At 42.0% G+C, this 24,548-nt stretch overlaps 1 protein-coding gene across 1 annotated transcript; it reads right to left on the bottom strand.

The window, feature by feature from the left end:
- Positions 1-21,172: 21,172 nt before the first annotated feature.
- Positions 21,173-23,305, bottom strand: LOC147614432 (transcription factor MYB117-like). Its single transcript, XM_086780452.1, has 3 exons — positions 22,609-23,305; positions 21,659-22,093; positions 21,173-21,557 (listed from the first exon to the last, which is right to left on the bottom strand). Exons 1-3 carry the CDS (start codon positions 23,087-23,089, stop codon positions 21,325-21,327), a joined length of 1,149 nt encoding a protein of 382 aa, XP_086636578.1. The 5' UTR covers positions 23,090-23,305; the 3' UTR covers positions 21,173-21,324.
- Positions 23,306-24,548: the final 1,243 nt, after the last annotated feature.

Raw genomic sequence — 24,548 nt, 5'->3', positions numbered from 1 at the left:
CCGAGAAAGGGTAATGTAACATCGTGATGGATCCCTAGAAAATTATTAGTAGCCCAAGGTACTACGAGGGGAATGACCAGATTTGGGTCCCTAAACATAAGCTGAATCCCTCTACATCACCTGTAAAACCTTGCAAACCAATTGTTGCCACCCCAATGACAATTCAAGATCGTGGTAAGGGAAAGGTAACAGAGTGCTCCGCACCACTTCTTCCAGAGTTAGTTTGGATTCCCAAACGATATCGATCATCACCACCTAGCTCAGGAAGGGGGGAGCCACATGAAGCTTCTAGCTCCTCATGCCAGGCACACACTCATATAGAAGTTTCTACATGCTCTACACCCACTCTTGTCAACACCCAACAAAAAACCGATGAGTCTATGTCTCCCCTTGTAATAGTATCATCGGAAACCATTTCCTCCATTCGTCAATGGGAGCATACACTACCATCTCTGCAATTGGATGTGGCCACAAGGGTCATAAAAAGCTATTTTCCCACATCACAACCTATGACCCGCTGGACGAATTGATTCCAAGAGGCTGCAACATCATTGAAAATAATATGATCTACCCAAGAAAAGGGGGAGCATGTACTCACGCCGCTTGACATTCTAATGCTTCCTCCTTGACCTTCTCCCCCGACCATGTAATTGCCAAATTCAAGGGGATGTATATATATAGCTTCATACATTTAAAAAAAACAAACAAAGAAAAGAAAAACAAAAAATAGTAAAAAGAACAGGAGCACAAAAAGAGGAGAAATATCCGTATACAATCAAGAACTAGATTGACCTGTCATAAACCTACTAATGCTATATCTGTGTTTACAGATATGGCAGATGCACAATCATCATACACTTCATCCACTCCCACCTTTGGTGAGAGGTATCATCTGTATCTTTCTCATATATTTCACATGTGCTATCCTGTAATTGAAACTGAATGGGATCATATAGATGTACTAGCCAGAGAGAAAAATGTTGAGGAATTAGAATGGCTAATTCGCCTATTGACCATGATTGACGCCTACTCCATAGAGGAAATATCCCCGATAGCCCAATGCTTTCCTTTTCCACAAGATGACTATCCTCCCATGGTTACATGAGTTTATGTGGATGGAAAAATGAAAAGAAAATATCTGACAATGATGAATGGACGGATGAAACTCATGGCACTACTAAGGTTGACTTTATTTATTTGGATGATGTGGATAGAGGCTTAGCCTTAGAGCTAGAGCCAGGACTCTACAACATCCTCTTACCGTATCCTCAGTAGTAGTGTGGTGACTGGTAGGTAGGTTAGTGTTTTCTAGTTTTTTCTAGTTTGTATTCCTTAAACGAGTCTTTAATTTTTCACACTGATGTGCCTCTCGAGGTATAGTGCTTGTTAGTTGATTGTACAGGTGGAAAAGTTTGAGGTGGGTTCGCTTTCAAGTCCTGAGATAGCCGCAACGCCATATTGCAGGCATTTTTCTCATCGAATCAAGGAGATCTCCAAAATACAGGTGTAATTCTTCCATACCCACTCTCTTTCGTTTTTACTGTTCAATTAATTGCATGAACTATAATGCATGACCACATGGAAATTGTCAATGTACTACTTAGTTTTTGAAGTTGCATGACGTGCTAGTGTGAATCATTAATGAGTTTAACCTTATTGGATATATTCTTGAGAATGCATGCAGTCTTTAGTTAACCTTGGAATACGATTGTCTTAGGTCTAGGGTCAAACCATCTTAATATTTGACACCTGGCCATGTGTGTGTTGACCTCTAGGACATAGCTTTTACCTGGCCATGTGTGTGTTGACCTCTAGGACATAACACATTACAGTTTAGGAGCGAAGATCAAAAGAAATAAACATATTTTTTTTAAAAAGAGCCTACAATAAATGGCAATACAAATCTATTATGTGCTCTAATGTTGGCCTATCGCCTTATTGATACTTGGTAGGCGAGGAGTATTCTACTCCAGACCGATGCCTTGGTTAGTAGGGGGTAGCCTTGCCTAAGGTGAACTAATAGATTCCTGGATAATGCCTTGTGTTAAACATGGTACCAAGATCGATGTTAGTTTTGCCTTAGGAAGGTCGCCATTGTGTTTAAAAATTATCACGTGCATAAAGAAATAAAGGCAAAAGGCTCTTGTAACTCTGATGTATCTTGTGTCCCTAGGCTCGTGGTATTAACTTATTCTTAGAGTAGACACAGTGTGGTCATCTGTTTATTTATTAAGCTTGGTTATTTTCCTTGACTTATGCCAGTTTTAAACCTTGATTAACCTTTGACACCTTGCTAACTCTTGATTTACTTTCAATAATTTTAAACTCCTATTAATTTGCTACACTAGCTCATTCATGTGACCCCTTAAACTAAGTTCTCATAGCAACATCCATTGGTTATTTTCCTTGACTTATGCCAGTTTTAAACCTTGATTAACCTTTGACACCTTGCTAACTCTTGATTTACTTTCAATAATTTTAAACTCCTATTAATTTGCTACACTAGCTCATTCATGTGACCCCTTAAACTAAGTTCTCATAGCAACATCCATTGTGGTCTAACATGCTTGAATTTATACACTTTATATCTTTTGAATTCCAGCATACTTTTACTCTACTTCCCTGTTTTGCAGACGGTCTACCACAATCACCTTATCAAACTTACCATACCATAGCTTCCGAGGACGGAATCTACATCAGGAAGGGGGGCATGTTAACCTATGACGGACATTGAGACGTACTATGTTTTACGTCATTGATTTAAATATTCTGAGTCATGGGCCGGGCTTGTCGACACCATATGTTAAGGATAAAGGGATTGGGTGATCGCCGATGAGAGGCACACCTTGAATATCAATAGGATAAGGATTAGGATCGATCGGCCATGTATGGGTGCCCATATGTGAACGGCCAAGTCACCTATAAGAGTCAAATGTAACCCTAAAACCCTCATTCTCATGTGTTGAATATAAGAGTGCTCTTGCCTTATCTCCTTGGTTTCCTTCTCCTGCGTGTGTGAGAGAGAGAGTGAGAGAGAGAGTGAGAGAGCGATCGAGCACTATGTAGCGGCACGACGGTGGCGAGGCGGTAGAGCGGCGACGGCGGCTCCTCCTTCACGGCTGCGACATGGAAATCCTTCACGACGGCGGTTTGAGCGGTGAGTGACACACCTTTGCATTCTGTTTGAGCTTGCTTTCCTGGTTGTATACTTGTAGCCATTCGTGGCTCGCATACGGTGTTCGACAAGTCCCTAGCTACGACCTGTGCGACAAAAACGCACACGATTCCTCACACAAGGTAATCTCTATCCCACTTGTCTCTCCCACCTCTTCATATATTCATGATTTTTGAATTATATGTTTAGAATTAGGATTTTTGATTGGTATTCTCTTCACTCTCTTTTTCTCTCTCTCATGCATAAGCTTCTTATGTTTAAAATTTTTAAATGGTATTCTCTTCTCTATCTCTCTCTCCCTCTCTCTCTATCTCTCTCTTTCTTATGCAGAAGCCTAAGAGGCTTATACTTAAACCTCCTTGTATATCCATGCTATTCACACTTTTAAGTTTTTGTATTACTAATTCTTTTCTCAACTTTTTGTTTTGTTTTGTAGGTCTTATAATCCTCTCTTTCAACCACCAAAAAGAGGCAAATGCTTCTCTCTTTTCTCTCTTTTCGATTTTGTATGTATGCATTAGATTCTTAGGGCTTTTGTATGAATGCATTACTAATCCTTTCCTCACACTTTTATTGATTTTGTAGGTCTTCTAATCTTCTCTTTCAACATCACCAAAAAGAGGCAAGTGCTTTCCTATCTTTCCTCTCTTTCCTATCTTTTTATGCGCAAACCTACAAAACAAATCCCCAGCACCCAAGGGTGCAATAATAATAGAGGAAAGAGAGGAAAGCACTTACCTCTTTTTCGTGATGTTGAAAGAGAGGATTAGAGGACCTACAAAACCAAAAAAAGTGAGGAAAGGATTAGTAATGCATACATACAAAAGCTTATGCAAGATATGCTAAAGCTTATGCAAGCTATGTCGCGATGCAAGCCTTATGCAAACTACGTCACCATGCAAGCCTTATGCAAGTTATGCCGCTATGCAAGCCTTATGCAAACTATGTCGCTATGCAAGCCTTATGCAAGCTATGCTAAAGCTTAAGCATAAAGCATGTATGAGGCCTTATGCATAAAGTTTTAAGCATAATGCTTTATGCATGAGGTCTTATGCATAATAAAGCTTTAAGCATAATGCTTTATGCATGAGATCTTAAGCATAATGCATTATGCATAAAGCATTATGCATAAAGCACTATGCATAAGGCCTTAAGTATGAGGCCTTAAGTATGAGGCCTTAAGCATAATGCATTATGCATAAAGCATTATGCATAAAGCACTATGCATAAGGCCTTAAGTATGAGGCCTTAGCATAAAACTATGCATGAGGCCTTATGCATAAAGCATGCATGAGGCCTTATGCATAAAGCTATGCATGAGGCCTTATGCATGAGGCCTTATGCATAAAGCTTATGCACAAACCTATAAAACAAATCCCTAGCACCCAAGGATGCAATAATAATAGAGGAAAGATATAAAAGCATTCACCTTTTTTTCGTGATGTTAAAAGAGAGGATTAGAGGATCTACAAAACCAACAAAAGGGTGAGGAAATGACTAGTAATGCATATATACAAAAGCTTATGCAAGCTATGCTAAAGCTTATGCAAGTTATGCTAAAGCTTATGCAAGCTATGTCACTATGCAAGCCTTATGCAAACTATACCGTTATGCAAGCCTTATGTAAGCTATGTTAAAGCTTATGCATAAAGCATGCATGAGACCTTATGCATAAAGCTTTAAGCATAAAGCTATGCATAAAGCATAAAGCTATGCATGAGTCCTTATGCATAAATCATTATTCATAAGGCTTATGCATAAAGCATGCATGAGGCCTTATGCATAAAGCTATGCATGAGGCTTATGCATAAAGCACTATGCAGGTCACGCTAGCTTAAACTAAATCGTATCCCGGTACTATGCATTAAACATGTATTCATAGAGCTTAATGCATGCATAGATTAAGCTCTATGCATGCATAAAGCTCTATGCATAGAGCTTAATGCATGCATAGAGGTCTATGCATAGAGCTTAATCTATGCATAGATCTCTATGCATGCATTAAGCTCTATGCATGCATAGAGCTTAATTTATGCATGCATTGTATACACAGATAATGACAGTTGTGGGTGTGTGTGTGTGGGTGTGTAGGTGTGTGTTCGTGCGAGCAGCTGCCCATGGTCGCAATGCGCGACAGGATGTGGGTCGTCCGACACACAAGGTGTGTGTGTGTAAGGCCATTCTTCGAAATGGTGCTTATCATGGAACACAGTCCGTAACGCAACTGGTTTGTGTCTTATGCTAAGTATGAAACACCGTAGCAATACTAGTCGATAACGCGACAAGCATAGTATCGTTATAGCGATGTCACCTTCCCTTCCCTTCCCTTTGTCAAATGCGAACATATGATCGGTAACGCGGCCAGTGTATGTCCGTATCCTATTCGTATTCCCATAGATTCGAACGGCATTTTGTCGTTAACGCGACAAGTTGGTGTCATCCGCTTCTAGTGCATATATTATTTTTTGCATATTGCAGCATTTGATCGTTAACGCGATCGAAAAAATGTCGTAAATTTGTTTAATGCGGCTTGTAGGTTTTTGGGTATGACACTTTCTTGTCAAAAATAAACTTTTGAGATACATAGAAGATTTTTACAAAGTAAAATGACTGTAGTAGAAAGAGAGAGGAGCAAGCACACGAAAAGAAGATAGAGAGAGAGAGTTGGGTAAAGTGTGCTACTCACTCTAGCAAGATCCTCTTTTAAACACTTTTACAACTTGTCTTAATGTATACTATTAGTTGCATTAACTTTGGCTTTATCATCTCTCTCTAGTCACTCAATGTTGACTCTCTCATCTGCACACCTATCGATACACACGACTCCACAACTCTCTCTCTCTCTCGATTCTAGTAATGAAGCTCATGTATGATGCTCTCTAGTGATTATGTATAGAAGCTTATGTCTGATGCACTTGTTCGATCATTACTTGTTGCGATTGTCTCACGTTCGATGAACATTGATAACTAATGATACACTTGTTGCGGTTGTCTCACGTTCGATAATGTATTGCATGATGTTGAGTTCAGTAATATTGTTTGATATTTCATTTTTGTTTGATCATTGATAAGTAATGATACACTTGTTGCAGTTGTCTCACGTTTGATGATGTATTGCATGATGTTAATTTCAATAATATTATTTGATATTCCGTTTTTGTTTGATCATTGATAAGTAATGATACACTTGTTGCGATTCTCTCACGTTCGATGATGTATTGCTTGATGTTGATTTCAGTAATGTTGTTTGATATTCCGTTTTTGTTATGTTTAGTGATATTTACTAGATTTGCGAAGACGACCACCATGCTTTCCCCTGAAGAGCATAAAATCGTTCTACGAGCAATTCGCATTGAAGCAGTCATCGCACTGTCACAATGTTCAGAAGACATCGTCAAAAAGATCAATGAGTCTGAGATACTCATGCAAGATCTTTTAGAGCAGATATGAAAAAATGCACAGCGTCGACTTCGAAGCGGAGGCAACACTGAGTTGCTTGATAGACAAAAGATAGCAGACTTCAACCATCAATATATAACACGACCTATTTTAGGGATCATGCGTGTAGCATGCAATGATCTTAGAGATGTTGCCTCGCCTGAAGCTAATATGCATCGTCTATAGTTATGGGACGCTGTATGGAGCGAGCAAAGAGCCAAGAGCAAGCACATGAAGGCGTTGGATGCAGAGTCACTCCCCAAAAGAGTGCGCATTGCCCAGGACGTCACTGCAACATTTAGCCAGCCAGATGCGAGTGGGACGGGTGCCATTAATCGCACAATAATCTACAATTCTATGTGCACACACCTCATTGGCATCCCGCACGAGGCTCTGGTCGAAGGGAGAACAATAGGCTCTGGTGTTTTTGGCACAGTAAAAGAGTATATAGTTAGAGGTATATCATTTTTGCCAGAGCACATTACTTTTTGCAGAAAGCACTACAAAGGAGAAGGCAGCGCCAAGTTTAAGAGCTTCCAGGTAAAGCAGGACATGCAAGTTCTACACCCATCAATTATCAGGTGTATTGTCTTCACAAAAGAATCTCCTTGGATCACTATTTTTCCATACTATAATGGCAGCTCACTTAGTGATACTCTTCTGAAGGTCCCCTTCAGATTCAATGAGTTCACCAGAGCAATTTTTCGTTTAGATCGAGGATGGAGAAAACCTCCGCCCGATAATATTCCTTTAAGTCATTTAGAACTTTCTAAAATAAAACAAATAGTAATAACCATGCCACATATTATGCATACCCTGGTGGAAGGCCTAGCGGTAGCATATTTGACAGGAATTGTACATACCGACCTACATCCATTCAATGTAGTGTTGGATTTTACAAAAGAGTTGAAGCCACGCGTAGGTATTATCAATTGGGGGTTACTGCTGCTGAGAGTGTCTAAAAAGCGGATCTCTCAATTTTGTATTTGAAGCAGACAAGAACCCTGAGAAGGTAGCAGAGGCGGTCTCCTACACAGATAGAGCGAAATAAACGACCGTAGATAGCCCCGAAAATTTTTGATCCGTTTTTGGCAGATGCATACACTCCTGTATCTGATGTTTTTGCTTTAGGATATTTATTACAAATTTTATATGACTTTTGGCAAAAAGTACAAGAGTTGTGGACGAACAATAGTTCCTACGACAAAGTTACCATGGATACTATTATTTATAGAGTCAAAAATTAGATGTATCTACCTAATCACGACGAGTAAAAATCTATTTTGCAAGCAGCGAAATTTTTTAGATCACTAAATACTAACCCGACGAGGGCACAACGTCCTCTTGTAGAGCTATCGGTGTCATTCACCCCAATTTTGTAATTTAACAATATCAGAAGATTTAGTTTCAAGAATGGCTCTTTGTTTGTCTCTTCAAAATTTGATGTGTAAAAGTGCATCTTAATTTCAAAGAAGAGACTCAAAAGTGTAAAAGTGAGTACAAAACCTAGCCTCCGCTGGAAGCTTTAACATAACTGACATGCGAGGTCGAAAAATATCTAACACTCTCTGTCTCTTGAGCATGAATCTCACAAGCTGGCAAACAGTGTCACGATTGAGGCAAACCATTTGGTATCATTACTTTTATACCAATCTTTTAATACAAGATTCAAACTATGAGTATTACAGCCTACCGAAAAAACATGTGGATAGTGCCGCTTTAGGATTTTGGATGCATTCTTGCAATTCTTTGCATTGTCCATGACGATTTGGACTACATTTTTGGCACCCACTTCCTCTATCACAGAGCCAATGACTTGAGCAATGTAAGCCCCAGTTTTGATTGAACCAGCAGAATCCACAGCACGGATGAAAGTTCACCTCTAGGTGAAATAACCATTATATTAATTAATGGTTTTCTTTGTACATTGGACCATCCATCACTTACTATACTACATCCAGAAAGCTCTATATTGCTAAGAATTATTCTTTGTACACGTTCTTTTACTTGCGCATAACATTTCTCTAATAGATCATTTCGCATATAGCATGGTACGTAGGCGGTGAAAACCCTAGTCCAAACTCACCAATTTTCTTCCATGCTCTCTTCCAATGCTCACTGTCCACCATCATCATAGCACTCCCAAAAAAGTAAATCGCTTCAGCAAAAGGACAAGTTGTGCATCATCGAGCCGACCTTGACGTAGGCTTTCTTGCAATGAAGTTTAACGCATGGGTATATTTCCTACGTCAAAGTTCCGCTTGCAGGAAGATGCACTGGGTAGATTACTTTCTGGTTGCACATTGACGTTCGGAGTACAAGCGGGCGATGTAGCCGGAGTTTGATGAATAGAACAACAGTGTTCTTGCTGCCTTGATACATTAACGGTAGGAGTATAATGTTTTCTTGCATCTTTCTTTTGAATTTCTTCTCTTATGCGTTTAGCCACTGCAGGTGCAGAGGGGTGGGTACATGACTTTTTCTTCGCTCCGCCTAAAAAGTGTTTCTCTTAGTCGAGGTGCCCCACCTGATTTTACTGCGTGGCATAGCTTACACTCCCAATCTATGAATGCACCGACTTTAATTGCATATTGCCACTCTATCCTAGGTGCCTTTTTTTTCCTACTATTTGAAATTTAGAATCTATTGGAGATATCACTGGATCCAACATTGTCCTCCATCTCAAATAACCTATTCAAGCAAGCATATAACAATGAATACATAAATGAAAAAACAACAAAGTCACTCACGTATTTCAAAACATACATCAGCAAACAAACTACTTCGAAACTATCTTGACAAACACAAAAGATCATCACATAACACAAAACTACTTCGAAACTATCTTGCAAGGTCTGACTACAAAAACAATGAGACTTGCAATCATAACTATGGACGAAACTCTCCATATATGAATGCTAACATTGGAAATAACAACTATGGTAATGCCCGCAATTAGAGTTTGTATGAAGGTTACAGCCGAAGTTAGGCAATGGGCAGAATCAGCATGTCAATTCTAAATCCTAGTGAGCCAAATATTGCGGTCAAAGCAGATACAGTAGATATGCACGTCGTCCACTTTGATGCTTATGAGAACATACCAGTGGAGGTGAAAGGAGAAAATGTGCCAACACCATTAAGCTCCGTAGGACCAAGATTTGACATGCTCATTCTGTCTACCTTCTCAGAGATTGCACCCACAGTTCTACTGTCTAGACCAATTTGACATCTCTACAGCTTCATCGGGCGTGATCTTTCATACACTCTGATTTTGGACATTACCATAGCTGTTGTTATTTCCAATGTCAACATTCGTATACGGAGAATTTCATCCATAGTTCTAATATGCAGGGTGTCGGGAGGCTGGGAACAGAAGAAATGCCTCTATAGCTACCTACCCAGTAGCCTTGGAAGACACAACAAACACAAGGGGCACCACCAACACGATGCTAAAAACAGAAATCTCTCAAAACACCACACAGAGATACCTCAAAAACCCTGTATTCCACAAGATAATGAAAACCCGCACACTTATCCACAAATAATGCAAAAAAGAAGATCCCTCTTTCACAAATCAGCTGGCTCCACTCGGCTTGCCTCTACACTTCAAGCCTGTCGATGTTGCCACCTTATCTTCGCAGCAGCCACAATCACCTTCAGCTACAGCCTTCACCACACAAACAAACAAGGCCACCCAAACATGAAAGACCCTCTGTCTCCGCAGCAATTGCACCAATCCCTAGTCTCACAGTTGCCAGAGGCGGCTCCTTTGCTCTTCACTAGCCTCCATGCCAACTCATCCAAGGCAGCTGCCTTTTCTACAGCTCTACAGAATCACAGCAAGGCATCCTCTTTATATCCAGGCGGCTACTACCTCTCCCTTCTTTGTCTCTGCCAGAAGGTGACTCCACGCTCTCGCTAGCCACACATGAAAAACCCAGCAGTCTCTTAGCTCTACACTCTCTCTCCTCTGCGCCACTACTCCAATCACCGGCTGGACCTGTATGTCAGCGTCTCCAATCGTCCGCAGCAGCCGCTAGCCTTGTCTTGCCTTTAGTCGCTCCAGTCACCAACCGTAGCACCTCTCACTGTCGAAGGCTGCCCGTCGCTACACCAGCCCGGCTTCTTGTACTCAAGGCGGCTTCCTCTTGCCTGCCTTCACACTGTGCCCCAGCTGCTCTTCGACGACCCTCTTGCGCCTCTCTGTTGCAGACCTGCGGCTGCGCCCACTCGCTGCCGGCTTCAGCTGCTCCAAGGCCGGCCTCTACACGTCATCGCCACCCCGACTCCAGCCACCAGTCCATTGCCATCAGTGCCCGCCAGCCCGTCCTCTTTTCACGCAGACAGCTGCTCCTCTGGCCTGCGCACTCACCTGTGTGCACCTATCAGTGCCCGAGAAACCCCCGAGTCTCTACACGACGGCCACCTTCCCTACAGGCGGTCCACTCTGTCCGCTCCAGGGCGTTTCCGGCTGCCTCTTGCCACACACCACCAGTGCTCTGTCTCCTAGGCGACCCCTTCAGAATGACCAGGGCCGCGCTCTTTACACGAGGCGGCCACCCTTCCTTTTCCTGCCGACTCTCATGCTTTGCCAACTTTCCAAAGCACCTGCTGGCAGCACTGCTGGCATCAAGATATAATAGCCATGTGGCTCTCAATAAGTTAGCCACGTAGTTATCGTTTTTTATTTTTTCCCAAGGCCAAAAAGATGGCCATCATCACTCCCTTTTCACACCAAAGCTCAAGGCAACACCGGCCCCTTTATCTTTCATTGTCCATGCTTTCCACACACCTTCGAGATACTTACGAGTGCCCAGTTCCATTTTGGATGCGTACACATTCAGAGCTACCAAATGGCTGATACCACCTCCAGCAAAGCACACTTTGGACAAACCTGTAAAACAAGCCTACAGCAAAACCATCTAGTCTGTACATCTGCCAAGGCATTCCAGGGCAAAGCTTTATTGCATACCACGCATCCCATATGTACACAAGCCGAAAACGCCTTTCAGAAAAATGCCTAACATACTTTGCCAACCACCTAGCCTGCAGGACATTCATGTCCTAGCAGTTAGTATCCATAACTGTCAGCCTTCAAGGTCAAAAGGCCACTGTTGCATGTCTCTTCCAATTATACACGCCTGCCCATCTATTTCTTCTAGGTGATATACCAATTGGGAGTTCCTTTCATTCAAAACTAATGGCATCACACCATTCTGACTATCCTCTTCATGCACACTCTTAGCATCACCAAAAATTGGGTCTGCATAACCCTCATCCACATCTTTTTCTCCTTGGGTCAATCCCAAACATACTTGGGCCTCACTTGCCCACTGCACAGCCACAGTTAAAAACATATGCATTAACATTTTACAACCCAAATCCTTGGGCCTTTGATTACCTGGCTCATAAGCATTCACTGTTGTGGAAAAATTTCCGTCTTTTTCCAGCATAGCATTCCCAGACCTCATAACCCCAAATTCACCTGACTCTGGCTCCCACATGCCGGGTTGCTCAAGCATTAGTTCTTCTTCAACCATTTTCAATAAGAAAATTCCCAAAATCCAGCAGATAAGTATTGCTCTCACTCACCGGATCATCCGTGACCAGCTTTCCACTTCCACTGTCCTCTTCGGAAGAGAGACTCATTTCCGAAGGTGCTTCAAGCATCATCTTGTCCTCTACTTCCTCATTGCCAACCACCCTTGGTTCTTATTCAGGCTCAAGATTTTCCCTTGTCTCACCCCTCGTGTCAAATCGTGCTAGATCCTCCATTTGCAGTCCACCTCCTTCAATCTCTTCGTCTACTTGCTCTTCCACTCCATCCTCTTCTTGCAGACCATCTTCTGTCTCTCCCCTATCCACCTTAGGTTCCTGAACTGGCTCTTTAAGCCAAGAGAAGCATCTGTTGACATCTAAATCCCTTCCTATGATTGGCAAAACCTTATTCTCTGCAAGTATTTTCTCTGCTTGAACTTTAGAAGCATAAATAACATCACTTAACACACCCTGACTAGTGGAAACATTATCAAAAATCTGGTAATTCTCATAACCATAAGCTGGCATAGCATCGACCGCTATAGACTTCACAGTGCTCTCATTAAACTGCCCAAAATCCTTGGCGACTACCTTAGGATTTACCTGGTACATTCCCCTGCCAATTTGTTGGTACAAAGTAGGTGTTTGTTGCACAAAATCAACCTGGACCATATTCACATCAAGACAACCATTCTTGACCACTTCGTCCTTCTTGATCATCCCATAATCCGCCATTTTCTTCAGCTTCCATTCTCTCTCTTCCGCAATCCTCACCGCCTCTTCATAAGTAGAAGGTTGCTTCAAGTCCACTTTTACCAACAAACTTTGCTTCAAACCTGCTATGAATTGCTTCTTCTTCACAAACATGGGGGAAACTTTTGTTTCAAGAGCTAAACACCATCTTGTCCATAGCTCACTGAAAATTGTAACATAACTTGCCACACTCTGGCGTTCACCTTGCTTCAGCTATTGCTGGAGCTCCTGCCAAATGTCATTGGGATCTTCTCTTCTCTGAAACTCCTTTTTGTAAGGGCTTCTCTCAGGTTTTTCACCATCATCATTCGAGATGAGCTACCAATCGTTCTTTTTGCTTCAAACTCTCGAACCCATGTACCCGCTGTGCCCTTCAAAAAGATCTGGAAAGCCTTAAAATTTGATCCCGATTATCCACATGGTTGGTAATACATGCTGCCTCCATTTGCTCCAGGAAATCCTCTACATCCTCATTCTTATCACCATGAAATTCAGGATAAGCAAACGCCATGGTTGCAACCTGTAAACTGAAGGGACCTGAAGAAAGATCCTCAGTGGTGGGGGGCACCAAAAAACTATCGGGAGGCTGGGAAAAGAAGAAATGCCTCTATAGCTACCTACCCAGCAGCCTTGGAAGACACAACAAACACAAGGGGCACCACCAGCACGATGCTGGAAATAGAGATCTCTCAAAACACCACACAGAGATACCTCAAAAACCCTGTATTCCACAAGATAATGAAAACCCGCACACTTATCCACAAATAATGCAAAAAAGAAGATCCCTCTTTCACAAATCAGCTAGCTCAACTCGGCTTGCCTCTACACTTCAAGCCTGTCGCGACGTTGCCACCTTATCTTCAGCAGCAGCCACAATCACCTTCAGCTACAGCCTTCACCACACACAAACAAACAAGGCCACCCAAACCTGAAAGACTCTCTGTCTCCGCAGGTAGCTGCACCAACCCCTAGTCTCACAGTTGCCAGAGGCGACTCCTTTGCTCTTCACCAGCCTCCACGCCAACTCATACAAGGCGGCTGCCTTTGCTACAGCTCTACAGAATCACAGCAAGGCGTCCTCTTTATCTCCAAGCGCCTACTACCTCTCCCTTCTTTGTCTCTGCCAGAAGGCGACTCCACGCTCTCGCTTGCCACACATAAAAAACCCAACAGTCTCTTAGCTCTGCACTCTCTTCTCTCCTCTGCGCCACTACTCCAATCACCGACTGGACCTCTATGTCGACGTCTCCAATCGCCCACAGCCGCTAGCCTTGTCTTGCCTTTAGTCGCTCCAGTCACCAGCCGCAGCACCTCTCACTGTCGAAGGCTGCCCGTCGCTACACCAGCCCGGCTTCTTGTACTCAAGGCGGCTTCCTCTTGCCTGCCTTCGCGCTGTGCCCCAGCTGCTCTTCGACGACCCTCTTGCACCTCTGTTGGCAGACCTGCGGCTGCGCCCACTCGCTGCCGGCTTCAACTGCTCCAAGGGTGGTCTGTACACGTCATCGCCACCCCAACTCCAGCCACCAGTCCATTGCCATCAGTGCTCGCCAGCCTGTCCTCTTTTCATGCAGACAGCTGCTCCTCTGGCCTGCGCACTCACCTGTGTGTGCACCTATCAGCGCCCGAGAAACCTCCGAGTCTCTACACGACGGCCACCTTCCCTACAGGCGGTCCACTCTGTCCGCTCCAGGGCGTTTCGGGCTGCCTCTTGCCACACACCACCAGTGCTCTGTCTCCTAGGCGGCCCCTTCAGAATGACCAGGGCAGCGCGCTCTTTACACGAGGCAGCCACCCTTCCTTTTCCTACCGACTCTCATGCTTCGCCAACGTTCCAAAGCACCCGCTGGCAGTAGCGCTGGCATCAAGATATAACAGCCATGTGGCTCTCAATAAGTTAGCCACGTAGTTATCATTTTTTATTTTTTTCCAAGGCCAAAAAGATGACCATCATCACTCCCTTTTCACACCAAAGCTCAAGGCAACACCAGTCCCTTTATCTTTCATTGTCCATGCTTTCCACACACCTTCGAGATACTTACGAGTGCCCAGTTCCATTTTGAATGCGTACACATTCAGAGCTACCAAATGGCTGATACCACCTCCAGCAAAGCACACTTTGGACAAACCTGTAACAAGCCTACAGCAAAACCATCTAGTCTGTACATCTACCAAGGCATTCCAGGGCAAAGCTTTATTGCATACCACGCATCCCATATGTACACAAGCCAAAAACGCCTTTCAGAAAAATGCCTAACATAGGATAATTTCTACAATCAGTTTTTACAATGAGAAGATTTCATTAACGTGTTCACAAACTCAAAAGATCATCATATACGTAGTTTATTATTTTAACTTTAGAAAATAAAGATATCCATGACGATTCATGCTAAATGCAGAGGACGACTTAAAGTTTTTAAACCATGAATTATTTAATTTGGATACTTACATAACCATAAATATTAATCCTTGCTAAACCTTTAGCATCACGACAAGACGAATGCATGAATGTGTGTTCTAAGATTAAGATACATATAATTGATACTCAATTGATAGCATGCATACAATGCACATTGCACCCCCAATGAAGGATGATCATCATATACGTAGTTGATTGTTTTAACTTTAGAAAATAAAGATATCCATGACGATTCATGCTAAATGCAAAGGATGACTGAAAGTTTTTAAACCATGAATTATTTTATTTGGTACTTACATAACCATAAATATTAATCCTTGCTAAACCTTTACAAGGATGACTGAAAGTTTTTAAACCATGAATTATTTTATTTGATACTTACATAACCATAAATATTAATCCTTGCTAAACCTTTAGCATCACGACAAGACGAATGCATGAATGTGTGTTCTAAGATTAAGATACATATAATTGATAGCATGCATACAATGCACATTGCACCCCCAATGAAGGATGATCATCATATACGTAGTTTATCGTTTTAACTTTAGAAAATAAAGATATCCATGACGATTCATGCTAAATACAAAGGATGACTGAAAGTTTTTAGACCATGAATTATTTTATTTGGATACTTAACCATAAATATTAATCCTTGCTAAACCTTTATAAATGTGTGTTCTAAGATTAAGATACATATAATTGATAGCATGCATACAATGCACATTGCACCCCCAATGAAGGATTCCTTTTGTACCCAATTAAGGATACTTTACACAATCAAAGATCTATGCTTGCCCAATACTCTAGTATAGGACAATAGACCTTCTCTAACATTCACAAAGAAAATCAAAGATCTATGCTTGTCCAATACTCTAGTATAGGACAATAGACCCTTGTTTACTCTAAACTATATCAAGTATCAAGAACCAATACAAGCCCCTAAGTAGGACTCTTGGCTCCATCAAACCATTCATAAAGCAGAATGAGGTAGATTACCTACGTAGCTTAAATGCAAAGCTGAATGACTCCAACTTTGTCCCTAAATCTCTGCAAGTATTAGCTACGAACCACACCCTGCCCCCAATTCAAAGAACTAAGGACGAGTGGCTCAATAGCCTTAGGAGTGCCTACAAGGAAAGATGACAGCCTGTAAGATAAGGATGTTCTTCCCAAGAGGACACTTCTAGCAACTCGAGAGCTCTACAAGTACTTTGAGGAGAGATATCATGCCCCCAAACAAGGACTATCTCCCCAAAAGTTGCATGATGAGTGTCGGGCAATGTTTATAAACATGACAGAACCCCACCGGGTTTCTTTTGTTTCCCAACGGACCCACCAGGAAACAAAAAAACCCGATGGGGTTACGGGACTAGTAGGTTTTAGCATGTCATTGCTCAGGTCATGTGAATATACAATGTGATCACAAGTTTTAATATGTTAATAACAAGTTTTGTTAACGTGATCACGAAATTGTGAAGACGTTAATGAAATCCCTGCTTCAAAGTCACCACCACATCATGGTGATATATCATATTATGATATCATAGATGTGGGTGGTGGCATAGTTGATGACTCGTGGGAAGGAGATGGTAAACTACTTGCGCCAAGTAGTTTTTGCACACTATAAAGACTCCTTTATACATTTTAAGCAGCAAAGGGAGAGCTTAGTAGATGATTGCATTAAAGCTATCCACAAGAAGTATCCTAATCCTCACAACCAAATGTTTAACAGTAGATGGACGCGACACAAAATCAAAGACATAGTTAAAAAATAGAAGTTCTCTAGTAAGGAGACATACAAAGGAGGAGAAAGTCCGAATAGATACCGATCAAAATGGACACCGTAAGCCATGTACTGCTCATAAGGGCGAGTGAAAGAAAGCCAAGAAGGAGCTCTTAAAAGGAGTAGTGAACCAGCAACAAAGAGAAGCGCGACGAATACAAATGGAGCGACATGAATCGTCGCACTTCGGATCTGGAGGTCGTGCATCATGGGAGATCGAGTTTGTATGTATAGTGCAACTTCATGTCTTTTCTTTGTATTCTCTCTATTTGAGTTATGTTATAATGTTTGTCTTGTGATGTAGCGTGACATTATGGGTAAAGATCCTACCCCAGCAGAAACTGGCTAATACCATCGTCACCATAGTAGAGGAGATACATGGGATTACCTTCATGATGAAAGGATCATCTCCGACGAACAATATTATCGAGCAAAGAGAACACCAATGCAGATAATACTTTTTATTTTTATTTACAAAATATGTTTCGATCTTTATAATACTTTCTATTTTTATTTATATATATCTTCATTTTGTGTAAGCACAAGGTGGACAAGAAAGACAAGATGACTCGAACAGTGATGACTCCTCCGAGTAGTCGCCCGCTAGTTTTCCAAGTAGTTGCCCGCTAGTTTTTTTTCATGTATAGTTTTGGTTTATGCAACTATGTTTCTTTTTCAAGCCTCATGTAGCTTCCATCATGTATGAACAACTTCTTGGATATAAGATAAAATTTTCTATCTTCTTTATGTATCTATGTTTTTATTCAAACCTTATGTGGTTACAATCATGTATGGATAAATTTTTGGATATAAAATGTAATTTCTCATCTTCTTTAATGAATATTCAAAGTGTGTTCGTAAATCTTTTTGTGCATATCTATCTTTAATTTAAGTTTTTATGTTGATATCTTTGCTGATCTTGATTCGTCTATGTACAAGTAAGCAAAACCTTAAACCAGAGTGCTGCCTATGCAGAAAATGCAGTTGCATGTGCAAAAAATGCAACTGTACATCTGCATAGGTAGCTCTCTGAAAAAAAAATTACTTCCAGAGCACTTCTATAAGCACGTCTAGTACTACTTCAACTTCTAATTTGAATGAGACTTGGATTGAGAAAAATGACTTAGAGCGAGTTCTAAACTTCTCATGCACTTGCTATGCACTCTACATGCATTTTTGTATTTTGCAACTAGTTTGATGGCAATGACATCTTGTTGTTACAATCACATGGAGTACAAGTTCAAGTAGCTCAGCTCATCATGACTCATCCTAACCAAGAGGCTCATCTAATTACTACAAGAGATGGAGAGCATAACCGCATGAAGAGTGGAGAGAAGTGACCTGAACAAGTACGCAAGGTGCACACAATTTACAGTGCATGGCTATAGCTGCACGCAACTATTACACAACTATAGCTGCATGCGTAGCTGCGAGTATAGCCATGTATGCTACAAGAGAGCATAGCTACGCAAGGGTAAGAGTAGTGAGAGGACGTAATCACAGTACGCAACTATAAGCATGGCTCTAACTGCATCAAAAGATGAGATATATGTAGGCACCGCGCATGGACTTTGAAACCCTAAAATTACAGTATGCAACTATAGTCGTAGCTATAGCCACCTGCGGTTATGCGACTATAATCGCATATTGCAATTTTAGGTTTTCAAATCCCGTGTCCGATGCCACTTAATATCTCATTTTCTCCTTGCAACTCAATTCTTGTTGTTGTTGCAAACCCTAGCCATGGTACCCTACTCCCTTGTCCCTTGCCATGACTCCCTTCTCCTTGCTATGATGCCCTCGTCCTAGCCCTTTCTCCTTATTATGATACCCTTCTCCTTGCCCTTCCCACAAGCTTTCTTTTTCTCTCCTCTTTTCACGAGCATAAGCTCTCTTCTCCTTGCAAGCCAAAAACCCTCCTCACTAAGTTTCTCCTGTCTTCACAAGAAAAAGGCCTCTCCCCATAAGCCTCACAAGAAAGCCTCTGCTTCCAAGAAACGTAAGACTTTTCATAACTCATGTTTTTTTAAATCTATTATAGATTGAATGCATCTATATAACAAAATAAATCACATAATTCTTACTAATCTATTCTCTTGTGAACTAGGTTATGACAATTTCATTTTTTGGCTACAAGCTTCCCATAAGCTTTCTTGTTCTCCTCTCCTCTTTTCACAAGCAAAAGTTCTCTCCTCCTTACAAGCTAAAAGCCCTCCTCATTAAGCCTCTCTTTTCAAGGAAGGTAAAGTATTACATTACTCTACATGTTTTTTTTAATTTATTGAATTGAATACACATGCATAACAAAATAAATCACCTAATCTTACGACTCTCTTCTCTTGTGGTTAGGTTAAGATAAATCATTTTTTGGCTACTTGAAGTTCCCTCAAGCAACAATACCTTCTTACAAGCATTAGGCATAAGCACCTTTCTCTCATACATGTTTTCATAGCTCCTCCAAGTGCAAGCTTCTTTTTCTTGAAAACATTCTTGTTTGAAGCATATGTATGAATGCTTTAAGAAAACATGCCTGCATAAGCAAAAGCTTTATGCATTAAGCCTTTCTTGAGTTTTATGCATGGATAAAACATGACAAAACCTTAATGCATAAAGCCTTTGCCTATGCATACATTCTTTATTGCATACATAAGCTTCAGACAAGATTTTTTTTTTTTAATCCCCAACACCCGAAAGTCCTATGAAAACATGAATGAGAGAAAGGTGCTTTACCTCTAATGCTTGCAAGAAGCTACCATCACTTGAGAGAGCTTCAAGAATGAATTATGTTAACCTAACCACAAGAGAAAAGATTAGTAAGAATTAGGTGATTTATTTTGTTATGCATGCATTCAATCCAATATATTTTTTTAAAAAAACGATGTGCATAACGCAATGGAAAACCATATTTGTGAGGGCTGTGGGAAGACACCTTTTCCTTGTGAGGAGAGGAGAGGCTTACTTGTGAGGGCTGTGGAGAGACCTTTTCGTTGTGGAGAGAGAACTTTTACCTTTCTTGAAAGGAGAGGCTTACTTGCGAGGGCTGTGGGGTTTGCGAGAGCTCTGGAGAGAGACCTTTTCCTTGTGGAGAGAGACCTTTTACCTTCCTTGAAAGGAGAGGCTTACTTGTGATGACTGTGGGGAGAGACCTTTTCGTTGTGAGGAGAGGGAGGCTTAGTGAGAGGGCTTTGGCTTGCAAAGAGGAGAGAGCTTATGCTTGTGAAAATAGGAAAGGAGAAGAAGAAAGCTTGTCGGAAGCTTATAGCCAAAGAATGAAGCGTATTGTAAGTGTACACCATGTGCACCTACCCGGGTCACGTCTCTCTCTGCTCTCTCCTCTTCACGCGGCTATGCTCCCCATCTCTTGTAGGGTCACACCTTAAAATTGTGCATGAAAGTAGTGTAGCTTCTAATCAAAACCCATTCTAACCGAGAGGTCTTCGGTTTGAGCCTTGACACAATAGGTGTGTGTGTGAAAGTAGTGTACCTTCTAGCTCGGCTGCAAAGCCACTTTAAGGTGTGAAAGTTGCGTAGCTTCTAATCAAGACCCATCCTAACCAAGAGGTCTTGGGTTTGAGCCTTGACACCGTAGGGTTGTGTGTGAAAGTGGTGTAGCTTCTAGCTTCAGTACATTGCCACTTTAAGGTGTGAAAGTAGTAGCTTGAGATTTCGATCGTAGTACTTTTTAAAAAAAACAGCCTCCTTTCTAGGCAATGTGGCGAAGCTACAAGCTACACCACTTTCACACACAACCGTAAGGTATAAAGGCTCAAATTCACGACCTCTTTAAGATGGGTCTTGATTAGAAGCTACACCGGTAATAGAAAATTTCCAAAAGCTACTAGTTAGAGACTGCATTTTTAGAGGACAATGTACAAACAGCTACCTTACTACACTACCTCGAGCACGACAAGTTACAAAAGCCTTTCTTATTCAACGAAAAAGCTCCTAGAAAACCTTAGAGAATGATGTTTTTATAGACAAAAGAAAAGTTAGTGTAGTCGAGGAGATCTGGTCTCCTTGCTCTCTACTCCCTCATCTCTCTCAACTATTCAAAATACATGCTCTCTTTTTCAGCCCACGCAGTATTACGAAGTGTAAACTTAGTGATGATAGGGGAAGAGCATCATGTACTTGAGATGAGAGCATGTATACCACATGAGCGCATCATGCATGCATATACCAAGGTGTACATAGCGTGTGTGGCTGAGAGATTAGCATTCAACTAACTCCTACACCTAGGAAATCTATGAATGCTGGCTGGTTTTGCTGCATAGCCATGCTTGGCTTCGGCTGATCGGTTGCATCTAAGGAGCCCAAGAACCACCTTGTTGCTGTTGACGATGATGTAGTATTTGTTGATAAAGAGGAAGCATTAGGGCTAGAATGATTATCACCGCCAACTGCAGTCTCTGCTGCAGGTGTGCTGTTGCGAGAATACATGAGCGCCGGCCCTGCAATTAGAGACGCAAATCGCAGCAAGTCAATGGAAAACTGTTATTAAGGGACGTTTATGATAATAGCGATGCAGGCAAATAGTTCAAAAGAGGCTTACCAGAAGCAACCGGGGCCGGCGCAGAGCTTGCTGCATTTAAGCTGGTAATGCAGCTGGGATAATGGCTAGCGAAGGGCTCGTTGATCTCGGCTTTAATGACGTTGTTAACTAAGGGATTATGATGATGATGATGATGGAGAGGGGGATTAACGATTATCATGTGGTCGGGCTCGGCAGAGTTGATGGGGGCGATCCTGCTTCTCTTCTGATGAGGAGGCCGCGACTGCTGCCGTCTGCACTTCCGGGCCATGATCACGTGCCAGTGGTTCTTCACTGCGTTGTCCGTCCGGCCGGGGAACATCCTGGCTATCATCGCCCACTTGTTCCCATACACACCATGCGCCGCTAGTAGCCTCTCCTCCTCTTCCTCACTAAACGGCCTCCTGTTGATCCTCGGGTCCAACTGATTGAACCACCTCAACCTGCAGCTCTTACCTGCATTCACATTGAAACACCAAATTTCACTACTTCACCCTCACCGTTACTGCACCAAAAATGCAGCAATTTGCCCATGCAATTACCCAATCTTTATGCAATTAAATCAAACGCCTTGTCCCAAATTATGAGCCCCTAATTATACGCCAATTCGACCGATCAATACCTATAATATAGTTAGCAATTGGCCTGTAACTAGACACAATTGGATTACCTTCTACCAAAATTAGCCCAACGTACTGTAGAATCAAACCCTCAAAATTTAAAGATACTCCACAATCCAATAACATCTACAACATTACCAACAAACAAACAAAACATGCAGCTATTTCCAGCACTTGTCCAATTACCTCACCAATTATAACATCCCATTACATACAGCTCATTAACCAGAGCTCGCAACATAAATAATTAGACTAAATCCCTCTTATTAGGGCCACATATAACCACACACAACAACAATTACAATTTGAAGGAGCAACTCGCATGAGATCAAACACAAACATGATTAGTACCTGATCTGCCCTCTAGCTTCTCTGCAATGAGGTTCCAGTTCTGCGGTCCATAGAGAGCCACCAACTCCTTGAGCTTGCCATCTTCCGAAGGCTTCCAGTGCCCACGCGCACAAAGCCGAGACTGCACACTGCTATCCATCTCCTTCAAGCCCGAGTTCTCCTCTTCACTTGCACTAATCTGTTGTACAATGAAGCCCCCTTCAATTAACTCTCTTTTAGCGCCCAGAAACTTCATGGAAGAGTTGTTGTAGCTCTCCCCACTGTGGGGGCTAAGCCTTTGGAAAGCAACTTCACTCACGTTCTGGCTGGAATGCTCACTAGCGTTAGAGGCCAAGGGGCTCAAGAAATCCTTGCACCTCCCCATTGCAACCTGCAAGTCATCTCCACAGCTCTCAATAGTGCTTGAAAATGCCATTGTGTTGAATCTCCAGAAGGGTTGAGAAGGAAGAGGAGGAGAACAACTATGGGGGGGGAAAACCATGGTGATGGAGAGGAGCTAATGAAAACTAGGAAGATCAAAAATGGGAGAGAGAGAGAGAGAGAGAGAGAGAGAGAGCTTAAGAAGTCAATATTGGACAGAAGTGGGGAGGGGGGTCTGAGGGGAAGGTGGTTGACAAAGTAACCGACGAAGACGAAGCAACGCAGGGAGCCAGACACACTGCGAGCATAACTGATTCATTCAATAATGTTAGCAACAAAGAGGGAAGGGGGCAAGGGGGGGATAGCCTTAGCTTGTGGCCGAAGCCTCTAAACGTAACCTTGTCGTTAACTATTAATTAGCACCAGGTAGCTTAGAATCTGTGGCAAACAAAGGTTCTCCACAATGGTGGGTTGCGAAGACCCCTTCAAGCTTATATTCACAAGTAGTGGGAACTTGAATACCCAACCAAAGCTGGGCGTTAGTTGTCGGGCTGCCAAACCCTCATCTCATTCTCATGCACACGCTAATAATTAAGCTATTACTCGGTCTCGGATCTCTTCCATCTAGTACCTAGCAGTTAGTACCTATGCTGCTAGGCTCCTAGCCATTAGTAGGTGAGAAAAGTCCAATGTATGTAACCTCCTGCACTCAAGTGTGAAACAACTCACGAAGTTCCGACCTTTGATTTGACTTTCCAAATTTAAACGTCCCTTAGAGTCTAAGACTAGGATTTGGCCTCGTTCAAAATATTCACAATAGAGGGAGGGAGAATTATATATAGAGACTCAAGAGAGAGCGGGGGAGGGAGAGAGTTGAAGAGAGTAAGTATTGAGGTAGAGAAAGAGTTACAAGAGAGTTAGACTAGAGTGAGTTAGAAAAAGATAAAGAAAGTGAGTCTTAAAGAGAGAGAGAGAGAGAGAGTGTGTGTGTGTGTGTGTGTGTGTGTGTAAAGAGTTAGAAAGAGAGTGTGTGTTATAGAGAGTTGCCTAGTTCGAGAGAAATAAAGAGAGTTAGAGAGAGAGTGAGGTAAAGAGAGTTAAAAAGAGTGAGTTAGAGAAAGGCAAAGAGAGCAAGTTAAAGAGAGAGTAAGAAAGATTGAGTGTTAGAGAGAGAGAGAGAGAGAGAGTTAGAGAAAGCAAGAAAGATTGAGAGAGTTAAAGAGAGAATATTGGAGAGAGTTAAAAAGAGAGAAATAGAGAGAGTGAGTGTGTGTGTGTGTGAGAGAGAGAGAGAGAGTGTGTGTGTGTGTGTTTTAGAGAAAGTTGGTCAGTTCGAGAGAAATAGAGACAGTACGCAGAGTAAGAGAGATTAAGAAAGAGAGAGAGAGAGTGAGTGAGTGAGTGAGGTGGAGAGAGAGATTGAGAGAGAGAGAGAGAGAGAGAGTTAGAGAGAGCGTGAGGTGGAGAGAGTTATAGAGAGTGAGTGAATGAGAGTGAGGTAGAGAAAGAGTTAGACAGAGCTAGAGAGAGAGAGAGAGAGAGAGAGAGAGAGAGAGAGAGAGAGTTAAAGAGGTGGGAAA

The sequence above is a fragment of the Cibotium barometz genome, chromosome 42 (genome assembly GCF_041138505.1).
Source record: "Cibotium barometz isolate CiBa-2024 chromosome 42, ASM4113850v1, whole genome shotgun sequence".
Classification (NCBI taxonomy): Eukaryota; Viridiplantae; Streptophyta; class Polypodiopsida; order Cyatheales; family Cibotiaceae; genus Cibotium; species Cibotium barometz.
This window is presented reverse-complemented; position numbering and strand designations above follow the sequence as displayed.